The sequence below is a fragment of the Cuculus canorus genome, chromosome W (genome assembly GCF_017976375.1).
Source record: "Cuculus canorus isolate bCucCan1 chromosome W, bCucCan1.pri, whole genome shotgun sequence".
In the NCBI taxonomy this organism is placed as follows: domain Eukaryota; kingdom Metazoa; phylum Chordata; class Aves; order Cuculiformes; family Cuculidae; genus Cuculus; species Cuculus canorus.
In genome coordinates, this window is record NC_071440.1 from 7925714 (window position 1) to 7946635 (window position 20922).

Sequence of the window (20922 nt, forward strand, 5' to 3'; positions counted from 1 at the left end):
GGATAGACAGAGGACCTCGGTCATCAGGGCTGTCGGTTGAGCATCTCACCAGCCATAACTATGTTAAGAAATCCATGCTATCGACTAGCATTTTCAGCATGCTTTATTTGCTGACTTACATAAAACCAGATAACTTTATTTTATATTTGAAATATTTGTTAGGGTGTTATGTGGCATTTATATATCATATTCCATCCCCAGGGAGCTTTATAAATAGACACAAGAGCAGTTCTGACTTTGGAAGTTTTGGGCTAGGATATTAGCCCAGTTTGTATTCCAAGTTGTGATCAGCTCTTGGCTGGGAGTTCACATTAGCTTTAATTCCAGTCTGCTCTGTGACTTAAATTCATTTGACAGTATCAAAATATACTTCAGTGTCCTCATTACATCATATGCCACATCCCTACTGCCAAAATTACAGAAATGAAAAAAGTGTCCGTCTGGGTCATTCCACAGCAAATAATGCTTCAGAAAAAGGGTCCACAGAGAGAGTAGGTGGGGAGGCTTCTTGTGCTGAAGTGGAAGCAATGCTAAGTTCTCTCTTGCTTCTCTAATCAACCTGAATTGCTAAAGGGAAATCCTAGGGAGGGAAGCGAATGATTTAAATACTAAGATCAAACTTACTTACAGAGGGATTTCTCATTCCCATAACTTGTAAATGAAGTGTCTGATGACTGGGCAAAATGCATCATTTTTTTTCTTCACTCTTCTGCTTCCTAGCACTGCTTCATGGAGGCAACTGAAACTGTTTCAGTCATCTTGTCTTTGCTATTCTCAGCTGCAGTAAGTCACTCACAAAAAGTATGCTGGCAACATTTAGTGCTTTCCAGTCTATTGCTGGCAATAAGGGGGAATGTGTTGAAAGGAGATCATTTGCTCTCTTAGACTGAGAATAATGCCTAAATTTTGCCTTCAGGAGAGGACTGAGGAAAGGAGAAATTTCTGCAATTCTTATAATCCTCTTGGACAAAGTAATTAACAAAATCTGACTGTTCTCCGATGGGACTGTTTTCAATCTTAAGTAGCTTGTGCTTTCCTTTCCTTGAAGCATGATTAAATTCTTCAGGCTATTTTGAGCATTTTCATCAACCAGCACAAAATTCTTCTGCATAGTTCTGCTCTTTACAAGCTATGACAGTGCAACTGCCAGGGCTTGTGAGCTGTCTTGTCTCAATGCTGAAGGCTTTTCTTTTCTAAAGGCGTGTTAAAGTCTGTATTTTGATTCTACAGGCAAAGCTCCCCCAAACCTGTCCCAAGGTGTACCACCCTTATTGCATAACCAGTATATTGTGGGGCCTGGAGGACTTCTGCCTGCCTACCCAGTAAGCAATTTAATTGTTTGTCCTTGATTGCTTAACCCTTGGTGCAAGTGAGCCCTCCAGACCTGCTGCTGTCTATGCCAAGGCATTTCTGTTGACATGTGTTGCACCTGGAACTCTTGTTCCAAATGCTGCAGAATATGTGAAATATATTCAGTATGGGGGGTTACAACTGCAGAACTGTTGATACAGACCGGATCTGGCTTCTGTTGAAGCTGAACATGTGTGTTACTATGGTTTTCAGTGGTATCAGGTTTTAGGCCCTTTAAGTAAAGTTACATGCATTCAGGTTTGTGTTACTGGAATAATTTACTATAGAAGGGTTGAAATGTGTCATGTGTCCTGTCCATTATACTTTGAAAGATTGCACGTAGCTTATTGATGCCTGACTGGGATCAACATATTCTTAGTTGTCTGTTGTGAATCAGAAACTTTATTCTAATCATCTTTCCGAATCACACTGAATGTGAGGAGATACCATAAGTTGCTTTGTGGTCTAGTCATCAAATCTTTAATCCTGCTAATCTTAGAAGTGATGATTGCAGAAGGTGGCTGTTGCTCTTACTCCCAAATTGTAATGCCCTGTAGGTTTTTCACAAGTTGATTAACAATGCATCTGTGAAAACAGTATTAAAGATGGGACAGTCAAACTCTCCTCAGAGGGCTGCTGTCACCAAGAAACATCATCAGAGTGACAAGCCATTTTAAGCTTAGCTTTACTAGCCTTAAAATGCAACAGTGTGCTATGATGGCACAATGCAATGTATGACTGTACAACTTGAAAATAGACTGGGCCTAAGTCAAACTCTGTTTAAAGCCCCAAACTGGTCAGCATTGGAGAAAAGTGTAATAATGATGTTGTATTTTTATCTGTCCTTAAGCAGATTTATGGTTATGATGATCTCCAGATGCTTCAATCCAGGCTGCCAATGGTAAGTAAATGGATTGGTTTACTTATTTTTAAACAAGTTATCTTCAGTGTTATTTGTGCAACACAAATTTGTTCATTTAATGGTGATTAAGAGATTATCCTTATGTTCTATATTGTTTTTTTTTAAATGTCCACTAACAGTTTCTCTAGGTGGTGTAAATTGATATAGAGCAATTGGTGCATCATGCATTCGTCCATCTGCAACTTCTGTAAATAGAAGCAAGTGTGCTCTGTGCTTTTGAGTGGAGAAATTTTTAATTATTGTAGCAACAGTATGACATCTTGTCAAATCTAGTTGAAATGTGAGCGTGAACATTTTCTTTTGCCAAGAGGTAAGGTTGAACAAGTACACAAACTGTCAGCCAGTAGGTACATCTGACAGGTTTTGGAGGTGGAGATCTTTGCGTATGCATCGTGGCACCACATGCAGGTGAGCTGCAGGAGGGAGAGTGTATGAAATTTTCTTCCTTGCCTATATCCAGAATGTAAATGCCATGTGAGAAACACTGAGGTCAGCCTAGATTGCAGAAAGGTAAAGGATTTTGTTTTCAGAAAATTAGGATAAGGGAGAAATTGGGATCCTGGGGAGAAAGTTTGGTAGTATGCAACTCAGAAAAGTCACAGGATCAAGTGATCCATAGAGGTAGAAATGGAGCAATGAGCAGTGATCTGGAAAATAAGTGTCACTGGATGAATGCCATAATTAAAGGTCCAAGTCAGTACCAGGTCTTCCATGTGGAGTCTAGGGAAAGCCAGAATCAGATAGTCAAAGGTAAGCACAGGGATGTTGAATTTGTTGTAGAAATTAGGCAACATTAGGTGTATGGGAGACAGGACCTGGTGGGAATATTTGTCTTTGACATGCCAGTTTGCTTACATCTAGAGAAGGAAAGTGGGCAGAGTCCCACTTGCAAGTCATCACTGCTTCCTGGGAAGCTTCCAGCAGTGAAGGGTACAGGTGTCTGCTCATATGGCGAGAACAGGGGTTTCTCCTGAGGTTTGAGAGGGGATTCTTTTTAATTTAACTCAATTTCTTAACATGTATGTTGTTGTTGTTGTAAATTCTTACTGTATTTTTGTGTTTGTTTTTTTTTAATTTTTGTGTATTAGGTTGGGATATGGTATCTTTTCTGTTAGCCTGTTGCAAGCTGCCTGTATAGCAGGGATGTTATAAATGCCTTAGTTGGTGTGCATGGTACCTAGTGAGCTGCTTGGTGGAACTTAAATCTATTAAGTGTGATCGCTTATCATTTTCCAGTCCTTTTCTGTCTTGCTTTTTAGGTATGTTCCTGATATTTCTGTTTTGACATTACACACCTTCTGTAGGTCAGGAAATATCAGTGTTTGAAGAGCAGGGTCTCTCTTCCGATGTTTTCCTATGGGTGGGCATGGAGTGCAAAGGGTAACTGGTTTGCACTCATATTTTCTAATGATTTTTTTGTTTGTTTGAATGTGTGTATACACAGGTGTGTTGGATAGGGATATGCAGCACTGATAGTTTTTCTCCCACCCAAGAGGCAATGGGAATAATTGCAATCCGTAGATGCTGTTCTCGTGTCGATTTGGTTATATTTTTTCCAGTTTATATAGGGGAAAATGCTAGTGTGTCACTTCCAGTACATATCCACCGAATCCTGTTTAGATTTCTTCTGCAAATCTACTTTGTGGCGTTTTCCTTGGAAGAAGATGGGAGCATTGCTTTTGAGTAACCTGCTAAGACTTTTAATGTAAATGTGGCTCTTTTGTTAAGTGACTCATGCCAGAGTTGATAAGGTAGAATTGCCTGTGAAGGAAAGGATGGTGAAATATGGCACCATTTCAAGTTATCAAAAGTGCCTGCAATACTAAATCTTTGCCGGATTATTTAATGTTCAGTGATGAAGGATTGGGTGTAGGAAATAGAGGGGTGATCCACAGAAATGCAGCAAGGTGCTGTCAACTCAAAGAAAGCATTTGAGGTGCTGTGGAATTTACAGAGAGGGGTATGAAGAAGGAGAATGTTTTTCCAGTGTTAGAGTATGTGTGGAAATGCATGTGTCAGTGGTTAAAGCATTAATGCTTGATGGATTGGAGGTGGTGAGGAGTAAACCATGAGTATTAGGAGGAAAACCACTTAGAGTGCCAGCCTCACATGTGTAGTTCACCCAGAGAGGGAAAGAGCAAAATTTTCTCCTTTTCTCCAAAACTGAAGACAAAATGCTGCTTTGGTTTTGCCTATGTGTCCTGTCATTTTGGAGTGTGAGCTTTCTAGGATGAGGACTGTCTTGACTCCCTGTAGAGGACCTAGAAGAATGATCTAAGGCAGTGGTCTCCACCTTTTTTAGTCACACATCTCATCAGTAAAAAAATTGTGAGTGCTTACCCCCAATATGTTTTTATTTCTGAATTATATACATATACTACTGTATTTAATATGTATGTTACAAAGCATATGCAAAAATAAAAATAAAAAAAAGGATGAGAGAGAGGTTAAACAAGCACTATTTTAATTTTTTTTAAATTTTATTTATTAATAGTACCAAAACCATTTTCTTCATGCACCCCAACGGGTTGTCTTGCATGCCACACTTTGGAGACCTGATCTGAGGTCTCCTGTAACGTAGTTTAAATAATTTTTCCAGTCTTCAGGTAGTAAACTCTTAGGTTTGTGTGTGGTGTTTTTTTTTTTTTTACATATGTGCTGCTTTCCTAGCTGACACTTCCACTTTTAGAAAACAGTAGTACAACAGTAAAAAAATTAGACTACATCCACATTGTGATTACAGTCCTGGCCTGACAGTCTTTGGCCTCTGATAGTCTGTTGTTCTTTCATGTGCAGTCTCGCTGGAAGATGACAGTTCAGAGATGAATACTGGGAGGGGAAAGCATTTACTTGTTGCCTTTAACTTACTATTAAGAGATGAAGTATTTGCATATAATATTAAAAATGTTTATAAAGTATTTTTATTTTGAAGTTGAGGATCTAGGTAAATCTTCAGCTCTGCTGTAAGCAATAAGGTCAGCTTCTGCCCATACTTCCTTTAGTTCTTCCTTTTAAAATTTTCTTATGCATATAATATGGGGTTCATAAGAGCTATCCAGCTCTGTTACACTTTCAACTATTAATAAACAATGTTGTCCCTTTCCAAGGATTACTATGGAATTACATTCCCTGCTCCTGCAACCTTGACAGGCAGAGATGGGAGCCTTGCTAACAACCCATACTCAGGTGAGTGCTATTTAAAGACGAGGATGTTAAGTGAGATGTGGTTTCTAAATGCAGGTCATCCTGCTGTTGCTGTAAAAGCAATCACTTTTCCCTTCTGTAAGCAGTTAAACCTATCAGTCCAAACTAGTCCAAACAAAAGCAAGCATCTCCCTCTCAACCCCAACATTGATGTTTCTTCATGGTTTTGATCAGTAATTCATACATAACTTCTTCTTGGGAGTAAGTTGGATAGCCCTTGAGAATAAGTGCAAAACTGTTACAAACGTAAAAGGCAGTGTCATCTAGTACCCTTCCCAAGCACATACAGGTGCTTGAAAAATATTCCAAAAATCATTCTTCTCAAAATTCAACTGACTCTCTTTCCTTTTTTGGAAATAGACTGGAATAGACCCTACCTCAGCATCTCCTCATACTTTGTTACTGTTATTTTAGCACTTGTATGTTTCCAGCAGGAGCTGCATCTAGCAGGCTCTCCCTCATCCTCCCAAAATCTAATGGACTTCATTCCCAAAAGCATACTAAGAATCCCTTCCTCGTTCCTGCTCTTGCTCTTCAGTTATCATCATGCAAAGATGACATTAATGTCATCAAGGATTTCAGCCAGTGGTTCTCTTCCACTGCCATCTGATTACAGCTTAAAACCGTTAGTCATAGGAGTTACAAGTCCTATAATCATAGAAACATAGAATCGCCATATTGGAAAAGACCTTTTGGATCATAGAGTCCGACCATTCACAGAATCACAGAATCACAAGGTTGGAAAGGACCCATTGGATCATCGAGTCCAACCATTCCTAACACTCCCTAAACCATGTCCCTAAGTACTTCATCCACCCGTTCCTTAAACACCTCCAGGGAAGGCGACTCGACCACCTCCTTGGGCAGCCTGTTCCAGTGCCCAATGACTCTTACTGTGAAGAATTTTTTTCTGATATCCAACCTGAACCTCCCCTGACGGAGCTTCAGGCCATTCCCTCTTGTCTTGTCCCCTGTCACTTGGGAGAAGAGGCCAGCTCCCTCCTCTCCACAACCTCCTTTCAGGTAGTTGTAGAGAGTAATAAGGTCTCCCCTCAGCCTCCTCTTCTCAAGGCTAAACAACCCCAGCTCTCTCAGCCGCTCCTCATAAGACTTGTTCTCCAGCCCCTCACCAGCTTTGTTGCTCTTCTCTGGACACGCTCCAGAGCCTCTACATCCTTCTTGTGGTGAGGGGCCCAGAACTGAACACAGTACTCGAGATGCGGTCTCACCAGTGCTGAGTACAGAGGGAGAATAACCTCCCTGGACCTGCTGGTCACCCCATTTCTGATACAAGCCAAGATGCCATTGGCCTTCTTGGCCACCTGGGCACACTGCTGGCTCATGTTCAGTCGGCTGTCAACCAGCACCCCCAGGTCCTTCTCTTCTGTGCAGCTCTCCAGCCATTCTTCCCCCAGTCTGTAGCGCTGCATAGGGTTGTTGTGCCCCAAGTGCAGGACCCGGCATTTGGCCTTGTTAAACCTCATGCCATTGGTCTCGGCCCAGCAGTCCAGCCTGTTCAGATCCCTTTGCAGAGCCTCCCTACCCTCCAGCAGGTCGACACTTCCTCCCAGCTTAGTGTCATCTGCAAACTTGCTAAGGGTGCACTCGATGCCTTCATCCAGGTCATTGATAAAGACATTGAACAGAGCTGGACCCAGTACTGAGCCCTGAGGAACTCCACTTGTGACTGGCCTCCAGCTGGAGTTAACTCCGTTGACCACCACTCTCTGGGCCCGGCCATCCAACCAGTTTTCAACCCAGGAGAGTGTGCGCCTGTCCAGGCCAGAGGCTGACAGTTTCTGCAGCAGAATGCTGTGAGAAACTGTGTCAAAGGCCTTACTGAAGTCCAAGAAGACTACATCCACAGCCTTTCCCCCATCCAGTAGTTGAGTGATTTTGTCATAGAAGGTGATCAGGTTAGTTTGGCAAGATCTGCCTTTTGTAAACCCATGTTGACTGGGCCTGATCACCCGGTTCTCTTGCGTGTGCTTCATGATAGCACTCAAGATTACCTGTTCCATGACTTTCCCTGGCACTGAGGTCAGACTGACAGGCCTGTAGTTCCCCGGATCCTCTCTGCAACCCTTCTTGTATATGGGCACAACATCAGCCAGCCTCCAGTCTAGTGGAACTTCCCCAGTCAGCCAGGACCTCTGGAAGATGATGGATAGGGGTTTGGAAAGGACATCCGCCAGCTCCTTCAATACTCTTGGGTGGATCCCATCCGGCCCCATAGACTTGTGGACGTCTAGCTGGGCAAGCAAGTCTCTAACCGCCTCCTCTTGGATCACGGGAGCCTCAATCTGCCCCTCTAACTCTTGGATTTGTAAACAGAAGGAACAACTTCCTTTGTTATTAAAGACTGAGGCGAAGAAGGCATTAAGTACCTCAGCCTTGTCCTTATCCCCTGTCACTGTTATTCCTTCTGCATCCACTAGAGACTGGATATTCTCCCTCGTCCTCCTTTTCCTGTTAATGTACTTGTAGAATGACTTTTTGTTGTCTTTCACAGACTTAGCGAGTTTTAATTCTAGTTGGGCCTTGGCCCTCCTGATTTTTTCCCTGCACGATCTCACTTCATCCCTGTAGTCCACCCAAGATGCCTGTCCTTTCCTCCAGAGCACATAGAGCTTCTTCTTCTTATTGACGCATCTTGAGATCTCCCTGCTCCACCAAGCTGGCTTTTCCCCCCGCCGGCTCCTTTTCCAGAACACAGGGATGGCCTGCTCTTGAGCTGCTAGGATTTCATTTTTCAAGAGCGCCCAACCCTCATGGGCTCCCTTGCCCTGAATTCCTATCTGCCATGTCCCTGAGCACCTTGTCTACCCATCTTTTAAATACCTCCAGGAATAGTGACTCAACCACCTCCCTGGGCAGCCTGTTCCAGTGCCCAATGACCCTTTCTGTGAAAATTTTTTTTTCCTGATATCCAGTCTGAACCTCCCCTGGCGCAGCTTGAGGCCATTCCCCCTTGTCCTATCACCTGTCACCTGGGAGAAGAGGCCAGCACCCACCTCTCTACAACCTCCTTTCAGGTAGTTGTAGAGAGCAATAAGGTCTCCCCTCAGCCTCCTCTTCTCCAGGCTAAACAACCCCAGCTCTCTCAGATGCTCCTCGTAAGACTTGTTCTCCAGCCCCCTCACCAGCTTCATTGCTCTTCTCTGGACGTGCTCCAGGGCCTCAACATCCTTCTTGTGGTGAGGGGCCCAGAACTGAACATAGTATTCAAGGCGTGGTCTCACCAGAGCCGAGTACAGGGGCAGAATAACCTCCCTGGACCTGCTGGCCATGCTGTTTCTGATACAAGCCAAGATGCCATTGGCCTTCTTGGCCACCTGGGCACACTGCTGGCTCATGTTCAGACAGCTGTCAATCATCACTCCCAGGTCCTCCTCCAGGCAGTTTTCTAGCTACTCTTCCCCTAGTCTGTAGCACTGCACAGGATTGTTGTGCCCCAAGTGCAGGACCCGGCATATGGCCTTGTTGAACCTCATGCCATTGGTCTCAGTCCATCGGTCCAGATCCCTTTGCAGAGCCTCCCTACTCTCAAGCAGATCGACGCTTCCACCCAGCTTAGTGTCATCTGCAAACTTGCTAAGGGTGCACTCAATGCCTTCATCCAGGTCATTGATAAAGACGTTGAACAGGACTGGACCCAGCACTGAACCCTAGGAGACACCACTTGTGACCGGCCTCCAGCTGGAGTTAACTCCATTGACTACCACTCTCTGGGCCCGGCCATCCAACCAGTTTTCAACTCAGGAGAGTGTGCGCCTGTCCAGGCCAGAGGCTGACAGTTTCCTAAGCAGAATACTGTGAGAAACTGTGTCAAAGACTTTACTGAAGTTCAAGACTATATCCACAGCCTTTCCCTCATCCAGTAAGCGGGTCAATGATAATGATAGTATTAAGTGCTGTCATACTTTTTGGTAACCAAAATAAAGGAATACTGGTTGGGAATGAGATAGATGTATAAGATAGATGTGATTGATATACACCATCTCCCTAAAAAACGTGTGAACATGCTGGTCTGTAAGCTGCCAGAAAATGCAAGTGTTCGGGAGTTTTCTGCTTTGTAAGCACATCTCTTGGGAGGCTGCTTTTGGGTTAATAACCAAATTTCCCTTCTTCAATAAGAATGGCCCATGATGAAAGCCTTGTTTTTCTGACCTTCAGCTTCTGTCTCCAGAACTCTCGTGGTGTGAGGAATCGGACATCTAACTAGTCATGCTTGACAAATAAATAGGTATTGACCAAAATATGCCCATTGCTGCCTGTAAATCCTAACTTGCTTTCAGCTAATCAGTTTAACTTCCAGGAGAGTCACACTTTAACCCACAATCATTTACTCTTTGGCTGTTTACGATACTTCTGTTTTTAGCATGTTTTATTGCAATGATCTGATAGCAATGAATCTACTCAGATCATGTGAGATAGGTAAGTATTGGTATCTCCATTGTCTTGGTGGATTACCCATGGCAGGGAACTGTGTCATGAACAGGCAATGTCCCTGTGGCTGTCAGGATCAGCACTTCCCATGAGCAACTGCAGGCTTTCAAGTGTAGGATGTGCTCTCTTGTGTAGCTGTCTACTTGTATTCAGAGGATTTGAATCCTCCACTTTTGGAGTAGCTTTGATAGCTTTTCTGATTGGTTCTTTCTTTTGCAGGTGACGTTACCAAATTTGGCCGTGGGGATTCTGCCTCCCCTGCTCCTGCTACTACGCTTGCCCAGCCGCAGCAGAACCAGACGCAGACTCACCATACGACTCAGCAGCCCTTCCTCAACCCGACCCTGCCCCCAGGGTACAGCTACACTGGGTTACCTTATTATGCTGGTGTGCCTGGTGTACCCAGTGCATTCCAGTATGGGCCAACCATGTTTGTAAGTGTGACAGCCTAAACTGTAACCCTCTCTTTGTGCATCTCTGGTTTTGCTCTCTCCAGCACAAACCTTCTACATCTTGGAATTACAAGATGGTTTGAGTTGGAAGGGACCTTCAAAGATCGTCCAGTTCCAACCCCCTGCCATGGGCAGGGACACCTCCCACTAAATCAGGTTGCTCAAAGCCCCATCCAACCTGACCTTGAACACTTCTAGGGATGGGGCACCTCCAAATTCTCTGGGCAACCTGTTCCAGTGTCTCACCATCCTTATCTTAAAACATTTCTTCCTCATATCCAATCTAAACCTACCCTCTTTCAGTTTAAAACTGTTGCCCTTTGTCCTATTGCTACAGGCCCTACTAAAAAGTCTGTCTCCATCTTTTTTGGAAGCCCCCTTAAAGTATTGAAAGGCTGCAATAATGTCTCCCTGGAGCCTTCTCTTCTCCAGGTTGAACAACCTCAACTTTCAGCCTTTCTTCATATGGGAGGTGCTCCAGCCCTCTGATCATTTTTTGCGGCCCTCCTCTGGACCCACTCCAACAGGTCCTTGTCTTTCTCATGCTGGGGACCCCAGAGCTGGATGCAGTCCTCCAGGTGGGGTCTCAGAAAAACAGAGTAGTGTCGTCTTTCCTAATCTGCAAGGGATCTCCAAAAATGTGCAAGCATGAGAAAATAGCTGCAGTCCCCTTCCCCAAGAAATTGGGAAATTTAAAGGCCAGCACTCGGGGACTCCTGCACGGGTTACTGTAAACAGGCAGCTGCAGCTCATGGACTCAGTGTTCCTGAAAGCCCTTACCAGTCTCTGGAGAGTCAAGGGGAGACCCGAAGCGGATTCAGTGAGCTGAGAGTGTCTAGGAAATCCTTTTGAGAATGGGGTCTCTTCCATCAAGTCCAGAGAGCAGCATTGGTAGTCTTGGAAGGAAGAAGGTCACTTGGGAACAGGTGATGCTCCAGGGCAGAAGGGCAGATGAGTCCGTTTTAGGGCCCTTATAGGACTGTTTCATGAAACAGCCTCAGGCAGGAGTTGATTCCTGGAGGGAGAGCACTGTGGTTGCTCCTTCAGTTTGTGAGTAAGAATTTGCTGTTTATAGTTAGTATATGAAAGAAATATGCAGTCTGTTCTGAGACAGGCTTGCACTGCAATCAGAGGGGCAACTCTAGCAGAAAACTTGAGGCTTACACAAAGCCATTACAGCAAGCTACTGCTGGAAGCATGAGTGCCATGCCCCATGCCATCCCAGTGCTCTGAACTCCAGATTAAATTTCCCACATGAGGTGGAAGTGCCTTCCTACTAGATAGATGGCAGAGGGAAGCTTGTGGTTTGTATGCTGTTCCCCAGTTGACAGCACCTTTTGTTCCCTTCCTTTGTCCAGGTACCTCCAGCATCTGCTAAACAGCATGGAGTCAACCTAAACACTGCCTCGACTCCTTTCCAGCAAGCGAGTGGCTATGGGCAGCATGGCTATGGAGCAGGTATGCTTACCACTGTGTTTTCCATGTGAGCATCTGCAGAGCTGCTTGCACACTGTAACATCTTGTCTTGTACGCACTGGCAGGCTATGATGACTTAACACAGGGAACAGCAGCTGGAGATTACAGCAAAGGAGGCTACAGTGGGTCATCTCAAGCACAAAATAAATCTGCTGGCACTGGACCTGGGAAAGGTAACACATGAGACTTAAACTTGCTCCTGAGAGGGATTTAGTAGGGCAAACTGGTATTGCTGGTGCTGTGCAGTCAACACAGCAGCCAGCTCTAAACAGGGTCACGATCCAAGCTGTTTCTCCATCTCCCATATACAAAATGCTTTTTTAATGGCCCAAGTGTTCCTTCTAAACCTCATGGCTGAACTTTGCAGAAGGATTTGTATGGCTGATGCGCAGCTTTGTCCACAGTTATACATGGGAGAAATGGTGAACTGTTTCTTCTGCCAAAGATTTGCTGAAGAATAGTGGTCCTGCAGCAGTGCTGTGTTTTTAAAGCCTAAGCAGTTGAATGCTGCTGCTGAAATGGTCCTCTGCCAAATGATGACTAGATTTTGAGTTTGTTGGTAGGCACTGGAGATAGCCATGTGTTAGGAGTGAGCAGGGCAGTTCACACATCTCGGGTCTGTTCTTTCAGCTGTTGTCCGTACACCCTGTAACTCATTGCATTGTTTCATGCCTGGAAATGTTTCTTTTGTGACTGTAAAGACAGAAGAATTTATAGAGCTTATATGAAAGCTTTATTTTGTACATGCTGGTTAGACCTGAGAAGTTTATACTGAACTGCTTAGCACTAACTAGTTCATCCTTGAGCAAATACCAAGCATTTGCTGTGCATTTGAAACACCAACTAGATCGTCTTCAGCCAAGAGCTGATCAACACTCTCCTCTGTGGAGGAGCAATCCAAAAAGAAGTGATACCCTAAGAAGGGCACAACCTTAAAGCAGTACACACTCTCTGAGTCAAGTCCTCTGATTCACTGGCCAAAGGAACTGCTGGTTTTATTCTGATCCAAATGAAATGATTAGAGCCAGTCTTTATAAGATACTGAATAAGTGGCTGGTTTGAGAGTTGCCTCACTGGCAAGTGAGTGTTTTGAGCCTGCTGTGTTACCATCTGGTTCAGCTGGAAGCCAGCCTGAATCAGTGATATCACTTCTCTCGGGGCAGAGGAGCATTGCAGACCTCACCCTACTACAGGGCCTGAAAGGACAAGGGCTCAAATGTGTAGCGGGTGCTGAGTCTCATCACTCAGCTCACTACTGGAAAGCTCTTGAATGCTGCAGTAGAGCCAAATTCTAGGGGAAAGCTGGCTTTTTGTGAGCTTAAATGGGCCACCTGCTGACTGGCAAAGGCATTTGAATCCAAGTAGTAACTTCTGGGTTGTGGATGTGGGTGAATTTATCCCAGTGGGCTGGTTTCCCCCTTTGCAGTGTGAGCAAGGAACCAAGTCCTTTCTTCTGTTCCTGCGTGGTGTGCCATGGGTCTGAGAGCACAGAGAACCTTGCCAGGCTGGCCGGCAGCAGCAGGACTTGTGGACTGAGGCCACTGGAGGTGCCAAGAGCAAAGCATGGGGCTCATGCTTGGGTGGTGGCTTTTCTGTTTTCCAGGTGTTTCTGTGACCTCAAGTAACACAGGTGTGCCTGATATAAGTGGCTCAGTCTATAACAAGACTCAGGTGAGCATGGCTGGACCCTCTTCCCTCATGGCCTCAGGTCATGCTGATGGCTTCCCTGTTGTTTCCAGTTGGTCTCAGGGTCAGCAGGCTGTGGCATTTCTTATGCTGGCTCTGTTTGCTGTCAGAGTCTCACCCTCTGTCCCACCACTTCTGCCATGTTAGCTCCTGAGGGTAGCTGCTGGCACAGCACTCCACACTGCTGCACGCTGCCCATGCTGTTCCATGTGCGCTGTGTTCTGGGTGCAAATAAAATGTGGTGGTACTATTTTTTTTAGTCAAAATAGCCCTGAAAGCAGGTGAGTTGAGAGGTTGTTTGCTTTTCACTAGAGAGACCAGTCAGTAGTGCCCACCCCTAACACTGAGGGTCCCTGTCCCATGCTCTACTCTGGCTGTTGCTCAGCATGCAGCTTCCCAGGGAAAGCAGAAAGTGCTTTGACAAGCTATGGTGTGCAGTGGGCTTATGTCCAGATCTTGTTTTCTCCTTCTTGCTGCTGGGGGAATCAATGTCTGGCTATGATCCATGCTTACAGGTAGGAAGCCTGCTCTCAGGTATATGCTTTAGTGTTAGGGGTCAAGCTTTGGTCAGGGAGAGGGAAGTCTTATTGCAAGTTCTTCCTGCATTTTTGTTGGGCCTCCCTGGGTAGGTTGAGTAATTCTAGGCTGAACTCCCACAATGTGTGAAAGACTGATTTCATGCAGCTGCTGCCATCCCATGTCTAACTGAGTAAAAAGTATTCGGGGGGGGAAAAATGGAGCACAGTAGCTGTGTGTCAGGGCCTACTCCCAAGACTCCACCAGTGTTCAGGCCCCCTCTGACCTGCATGATCAAAGAGGGAGGGTTGTTTGATATCTGCACAGCAACTCAGAGCAACAAGTATCTTGGGGTAAAACCAAATGCAGATACTTGGGTGCACTCTGAGAAGCAACTTCCCAAAGTTGCAAAACTAAATCTTGATCTGGTCAGATTACAATCTGATACCAGCATGGCAGTTTCTCTGGAACACGTGGTCCATCTGACAGCAGCTCCAGCAGCAATTCTTCAGGGACACGTGGTCTGGTAGTTCTTCCCATCTGGTTCTATGGGGTGGTGGGTGCAGCTGCATGCCTTCTTGCAAGTTTTTATAAGGCAAGTCCGTGCACCATTAGCATGAGGGGTGGTCTTTCTGTGCATGTGCAGAAGCTCCTTCAGGAGGGTCTGGGGGCTCAAGGGCAGTCAGCCTGCTGCTGTACCTCCTCCCCACTCTGTAGCAGCCGGCCCAGGACCGTGAGCCCATTGCAGGCAAGGGGAGGGGAGAGGAGCTCCTAGACCTCCCCCTCCCATTGAACCCTGAGCCACAGACAAAGCCCTCAAGCGCCAGCAGACAGCCCTGCACTCAGACAATATTTAAGACAACAGTAGACAAGTAAATAACTTGGTCTTTACACTATGTAAATAAAAATAAAATAAAATGTTAGAGGCATTAGTACAGAATATGGGTGAGAACAGGAACTGAAACTCACCTGCTGAACTGCTCACAGGTATTCAGTGTGACTTGGCTTGCTTATGGGATTGGTGAAAGGTGCAGGTGATTGTCTGGGCCACTCTTGTTCCTCTCTGGTCACTGTGGGGCTGCTCACACGGTCTCTGACACTGTCTTCCTCACCTCCTGTACAGACGTTTGACAAGCAGGGATTCCATGCTGGCACACCACCTCCTTTCAGCCTGCCTTCTGCTCTTGGATCAACTGGGCCCCTGAACCCTGGTGCTGCTCCAGGTTATGCTCCAGCCCCGTTTCTCCATATCCTGCCTACACATCAGCAGCCTCATTCCCAGATGTTGCATCACCATCTTCAGCAAGATGGGCAAGTGAGTCAGCCCCTTCTTCCTCTGCAGCATGCCAGAGGGCAGATTGTGCCCATCCACATCCCAGCAGAGTCTTGAGGGTTTTTGCTTTCTTCTGGTTTTTGTTTTGCTCATTTGGAAAAAAGGACCTTGACAGGGACTGCAGACTGACAGACTATTGCCATTGACCAGCTTGGGGAGGGAATCTCATGAAGTTCAGCAAGGGGAAGTGCAAAGTCCTGCCCCTGGGGAGGAACAACCCCACCAGTACATGCTGGGGGGCCAAAGCAACTTGGCAGAAAAGGCTTGGGGGGGGTCCCTGTGGACACCAAGTTGACTATGAGCCAGCAATGTGCCCTTGCCACAAAGGTGATTAAAAGAATGGAATTTCCAAGCCCCCTTGCTTTCTAACACTTCTCACCGAAGTGGGAGGCTAGGTGCGGCTGAGCAAAGATTCTGAGATAACAACTCAATAACAACTGGATGGTCATTATTAAGGAGGTATTCTCAATATTTGCAGCACTGGGTGCATGGGGGAATTGCTCCTCCAAAAACATGCACGCCAAGCAAGAAAACCACACGTCTTTTATGTTACAGATCTATGCATACTCATTTCATCTCCTGGAAATGCATTATCTATTCATTCTTTTTTGAGAAATCATTAACATATCTCCATACCTTGTTCGCATGCACAGTTGGTCTTCTGAGTGGTTGTGAGGACCCCTTCTGGGGTCCAAAGATGAATGCTAGAAGTCTTCCTCATTGGTAAACTTCTGACCTTAAGGAGGGGGTGCAGCCCAAACTTTGAGAAAAACAGTCCTTTTCTGCAGCGAAGGCAGTGTGGATTCTAGGCTTCCTTGTCTTATCTTGGGGATGCCTGTTCCTTGCACAATGGGTTCCGCTTTAGAGAAACATCTCTCAAGGCACATAACACTATAGGATTATACAAGCTTAGACAATTGCTATAGATCAATACACAAGCTTAAACATTTGCCACTTATCAAAGGCTAATGGTACCCTGGGCCACACCTGGAGTCCTGTGTCCAGTTCTGCGCTCCCCAGTACAAGAGAGACATGGACGTAATGGAGAGTCCCACCGAAGAGCCACAAAGATGATGGACTAGAGCATTTCTCCTTTGAGGCAAGGCTGTGAGAGAGCTGGGACTGGTTAGCCTGGAGAAGAGAAGGTTCAGGGGGGAGCTCATCAATGTATATAAATACCTGAAGGGAGGGTGTAAAGAAGATGGAGCCAGGCTCTTGTCAGCAGTGCCCAGTGACAGGATGAAAGGCAATCACAGGAGGTCCCCTTGGAATATCAGGAAACACATTTATACTGGGAATGGTGACCAAGCATTGGCACAGGTTGCCCAGGGAGGTTGTGGAGCCTCCATCCTTGGAGCTGTCTGGACATTGTCCTGGGCAACTGGCTCTAGGTGACCCTGCTTGAGCAGAGGGATTGGATAAAATACCTTGAGACATCCCTGCCAGCCTCAGCCAGCCTGTGATTCTGTGAAGAGGCCGTCCTGACATGGGGAGTGGAGAGATGGGCTGTGAGGTGTGAAGCCAAGGCAGGTGCTGCTGTCCCATGTCTGTGACAGGAGAGCAGGATCTGAGTGCTTTTACTGTAATTCTGGGGAAAAAATGAAGCATCCCCTTGCAGGTTGCATGTCAACTCCAATTTCTGATTTGGTTTCACTAGCCCATGCATTTCCTTTCCTCGCTATAAATGTTCCTGAAAAAAAACAGTGTTCTGCCTTAGAGTCCAGAAATAGGAAATTATTTCTCTCTCTGAATGTGTGACATCCTTGGCTGGTGCACTGTCTCCCTTCACCCTGAGAGAGCTTCTTTGTTGTCCCCAGTCCTGCTCCTCTCCTTCCTTGTGCTCGAACCTGTCAGTGAGATGGTGCATCCTTGCTCTCCTGCTTGATGTCCCTGTGGCTGTTTGTCCTGGATTGTGAGACACAGAAATGTTGCAGAGCAGAAGCCCATCTGTTTGAGGGGGGAGCATTGCTACGTTGCTGGGTGCTGATGCCTGCTAATCCTTTCCAATTTCTAGGGTGGATCTGGCCAACGCAACCAGCCCAGCACCATGCAGCAAAAGTCTCAGGCTACAAAAACTGCCTATGGTACTTCTCCATACTGGACAAACTAAATCCAAAACTGGGGAGGAGGGAGAGAATGAAAGGAGAGGAGGAGAAAAAAAAATACCCAAAATAAAAGAGAAAAAAGAAACAAAGCTGAAGTCCATTCCTGGAATTGTTAAGAGAAGTAACTGTTCAGCTAAACATCTGTGCAAGAACTGCAGCCATCCATCCTCTGTGTGACTCACCTGCTTCCTCTTTGAGTTGCTGCTGTATGTAATATATTTATGTATGTATTTGTAAATGTAATAGAGCCTAAATGTGGTTTTCTGCACCTTTGCAGTCTGCTTTATTTTTTTTTTGTAGGAAAAGTAGTTATTGATTTGCCATCTGCACTAGGGCATCCTTTTTTTTTTTTTAAGCTCTTTTAAGGCTTTATAATGGTCAAAGACAAACTGTGCCATTTTTAGAGCTGGAGCCTATTTATTTAATGCAGTTCTAAATTAAAGTAAATAAGGAGGCCTGCCCCTGTCAAGATGTGTCCTGTTGCTTTGATTTCTGCCTCCAGCCCCTAATATAGGTGTTAATTTAAAGAGGGGAAGGAAAAGAATTGTTTTGTAGGCCTTCCCCTCTCTTGCTTCCTCTTCCTTCTTACTGTGGAAGATGAACTTTTGTGGGCAGTTTGGTCACTGTGGCCCTGAGCTGCAAGCCTTGCCTTTTTATTTTTCAATTTTTGAATAATAATAAAAAAGACAGAATCTTCTTTCTTTGTGGTTGGTTGGTTGTCTCTCTAGCATGAGATTTTGGATGGCTCAGTGTGTCCTGGAACCTCCTTTGCATCATTTGAGGCAAAAGCAATGTAGCAGTTTCTTAAATAAAAGTATAAGCTGTGTCTTGTACCTCTTTTTGCCCTGAGCCGCCCTGCCCAGGAAAGCCAAAGCTACTTGATGGAAATGTCACTTGTCCCTCCCCACGTTTTAAAAACTAAGACCCTGGAGGCAACTCCTGGTCCTTCTTGTCCTACACCTGTATGGTGAATGTTTTAGGAGTTTTATTTCTTTTTAGTCCTTCTTCCACCTAATAAAGACCAGACCATATCATTGGTGTTTGTCTGCATTTTCAAAGATTGCAAGGTTTTACAACCTGTCCCTTTCCACCTGTTCCTGCAACAAAGGCTGAGCTGGGGAGGGTAAGAACAGATGCGTCAGCCAGGGACACAGAGTACCATGACAAAGGTGAGTGCACCTTAGTGTTGAGAGGTGTTGAGTTCCTGTGGGGCAGCTGGGATAGGTAAGGAAGGAGGGAGCACAGCTGCAACACTGCCTGCCCTTGCTTTGCCCATGAGGTCTACGGCCTCAACCAGGACAGTCAGTGGTGAGGGTTCCCGAGGGACAGCTCCTGGCCCAGGCTCACAGTCACAGCGTGGTCCTGTGCAGTAGAGAGGAGTAAATAAATGTGAAGCTGTATGTGTCCATGCAGCAGGTGAGGTGCTTTTCTTTGCACTTCCTCGTTCTGCTTCAAGACCCCCAAGGTTCTACTATAAGAAAGAAAAGTGGTTCTCAGTCACACTTTCACCAGCTCTTATGTCCTGTGAGACCCAGTTGGTTTGGAAGAAGTTAGTGTGTCACCCAGCCCTCCCCCTACCTCCGAGCAGCACAATAGGAACTGCACTGGCATTCTTCTGTCTCATTGCCACTGGCTTTGGGGTCCGAATGTCAAGGAGGGCAAAAGTGTTTCTGCAGGTTGGAGTCTTACTGTCAGCTTGTACAAGGGCTGCACCAGCAGCTGCTCCCACAGGTCTCACAGCAATGATAATTCATTTATCTGCAGTTAGAGCTGCTGCCTCACAGGAACTGAACTTTTTTTGGTTGAAAAACCAAACTTCTTCCAAAGTCATATTCACATGCAGTGGATTTCTACAAACAAGAAGCTCCTGCCTTGTAGCTGTGTGTCAGGGTCCAGAAACAGTTGCAAGTAGCAAAAGGCAACACGTGAGCATTGTTGCCAGCATGTAGCACCCCCCTGAGACTTAGGTTTGTTGCAGAGTAGCTGCAAGGAAGCCAGTGCTGCTTTGCTGTCCCCAGCTGCACAACTTTCATCCTCAGCAGTGAATGTGGGCATGGAAGTGCTTCCACACCTGGAGGCAAGGGACTGTATTGGCACCCTCTTCTCCAGCAGAAGGCAGCAAAGGCAACTCCAGCACCTTCCCAACTGCTCTGAGGTCCTACCTGCAAGCAGCACAGTGCAGTCGGCCACAGGCAGTCTCCTCTCTTCTCTAGGCAAGACTAACCAAAATGTTTTCCCATTTTGCTATGCAGAAGAGCCCTGCTGGAACTGATGGCACCAATGTCCTTTTTAATCCTCTGTGCCATAGTCTGATGGTAGAGCCACATGGGGGGGGACGGACCTGCACAAGTGGCAGCCAAGTGGGCTGGAGTGTTTGTCCTGCCTTTGGTACTACAACTGCTGGATGAAGCAGCTACTGACAGCTCTTGGTAGCCCAGTGCCATAGGAGCCAGGCAGGACATGAGATACAAGCAAGCCTAATCCAAGCTAGCACCATCCACCTCAGTCCCATTCCCCAATATGGAGACTCCTCTAGGAAGGCAGCTCTGAAATGTCACCATTCCTGCAGCATGGTTGTGAATCAGAAGCACTCAGGCCACAACCACAGTTAAATGAGAGTTGGTGTGCCATAAATGATGCCAACTGCCACTTGGCAGCCACTGATTTTAGCTTGACTGCAGCAGGGCACTATACAAACAAACTCACATAAACCACCCCAAATTTCTCCCCTGAAGGATCTGCAGTGATGACCTACATTCCTCTGCCAGTCTTCTCCATGAGGTCAAAGCCTCCAGCCCCAGCAATCAAGCTGGTGGGGCGGCTTGTCTGACTATTTCAGGCATGCCCAAGCCCTGCTGCAGTCATGTGAAACCACGAACCAACTTCCCACTGGTTTCCCTCTCCTGGAAGTCTCCTTAGGAAAACTAAATACCACAGCAAATGCCATGGCCTTTTGCCAAAGTACTTCTCTAAATCAGTTTGTTCTTTAGTCTTGGGTTCAGGCAGGCAGCTGTGGAACAGTTGCTCTATTTTCCAATAACTTTCTAGATATTTATGTGTAGGCATTGATACTGAAGCAGCATTGAAATTGTGAATAGCTGATATTCAAAGCTTTAAGTAACCCATGCAAACAAACCAGCTCAATTAACAGGGAAGTAACAGTACAGGGATATTTTCATTTCACATTTTTATTAGTAGACAGATGTACAGAAAAGACAATATAACTACCGAAGGGGAAGACAACACAAAAAAATGTATCAGTTAATTCTTTATGGTAAATTATACTGAAGAAAAGAAGGAAAACATATCAGGATTTCAGCTAAGAAACCTACTAAGAAATCTAGTGTACCCTGCTGGTTTCAGAATGGTTGAAAACTGCATTTGAAGGGGCTTGTACTTGCAAGCGTAAACACTAATATTGGCTGAGAC

The 20922-nt window shown here is 45.7% G+C and overlaps 1 protein-coding gene across 2 annotated transcripts in view; it reads left to right on the plus strand.

Moving 5' to 3' along the window:
- LOC128850258 (ubiquitin-associated protein 2-like) overlaps positions 1-17498 on the plus strand; it is a 78842-nt gene extending 61344 nt beyond the window's left edge. For both annotated transcript variants that reach the window (XM_054053261.1, XM_054053263.1), the window contains exons 19-27: positions 1231-1322; positions 2204-2251; positions 5380-5458; positions 10145-10359; positions 11736-11835; positions 11919-12026; positions 13457-13524; positions 15179-15370; positions 17403-17498. In XM_054053261.1, coding sequence (XP_053909236.1) covers positions 1231-1322; positions 2204-2251; positions 5380-5458; positions 10145-10359; positions 11736-11835; positions 11919-12026; positions 13457-13524; positions 15179-15370; positions 17403-17498 — 998 coding nt within the window. The remainder of the gene's footprint in view (positions 1-1230; positions 1323-2203; positions 2252-5379; positions 5459-10144; positions 10360-11735; positions 11836-11918; positions 12027-13456; positions 13525-15178; positions 15371-17402) is intronic.
- The last annotated feature ends 3424 nt before the right edge of the window (positions 17499-20922 follow it).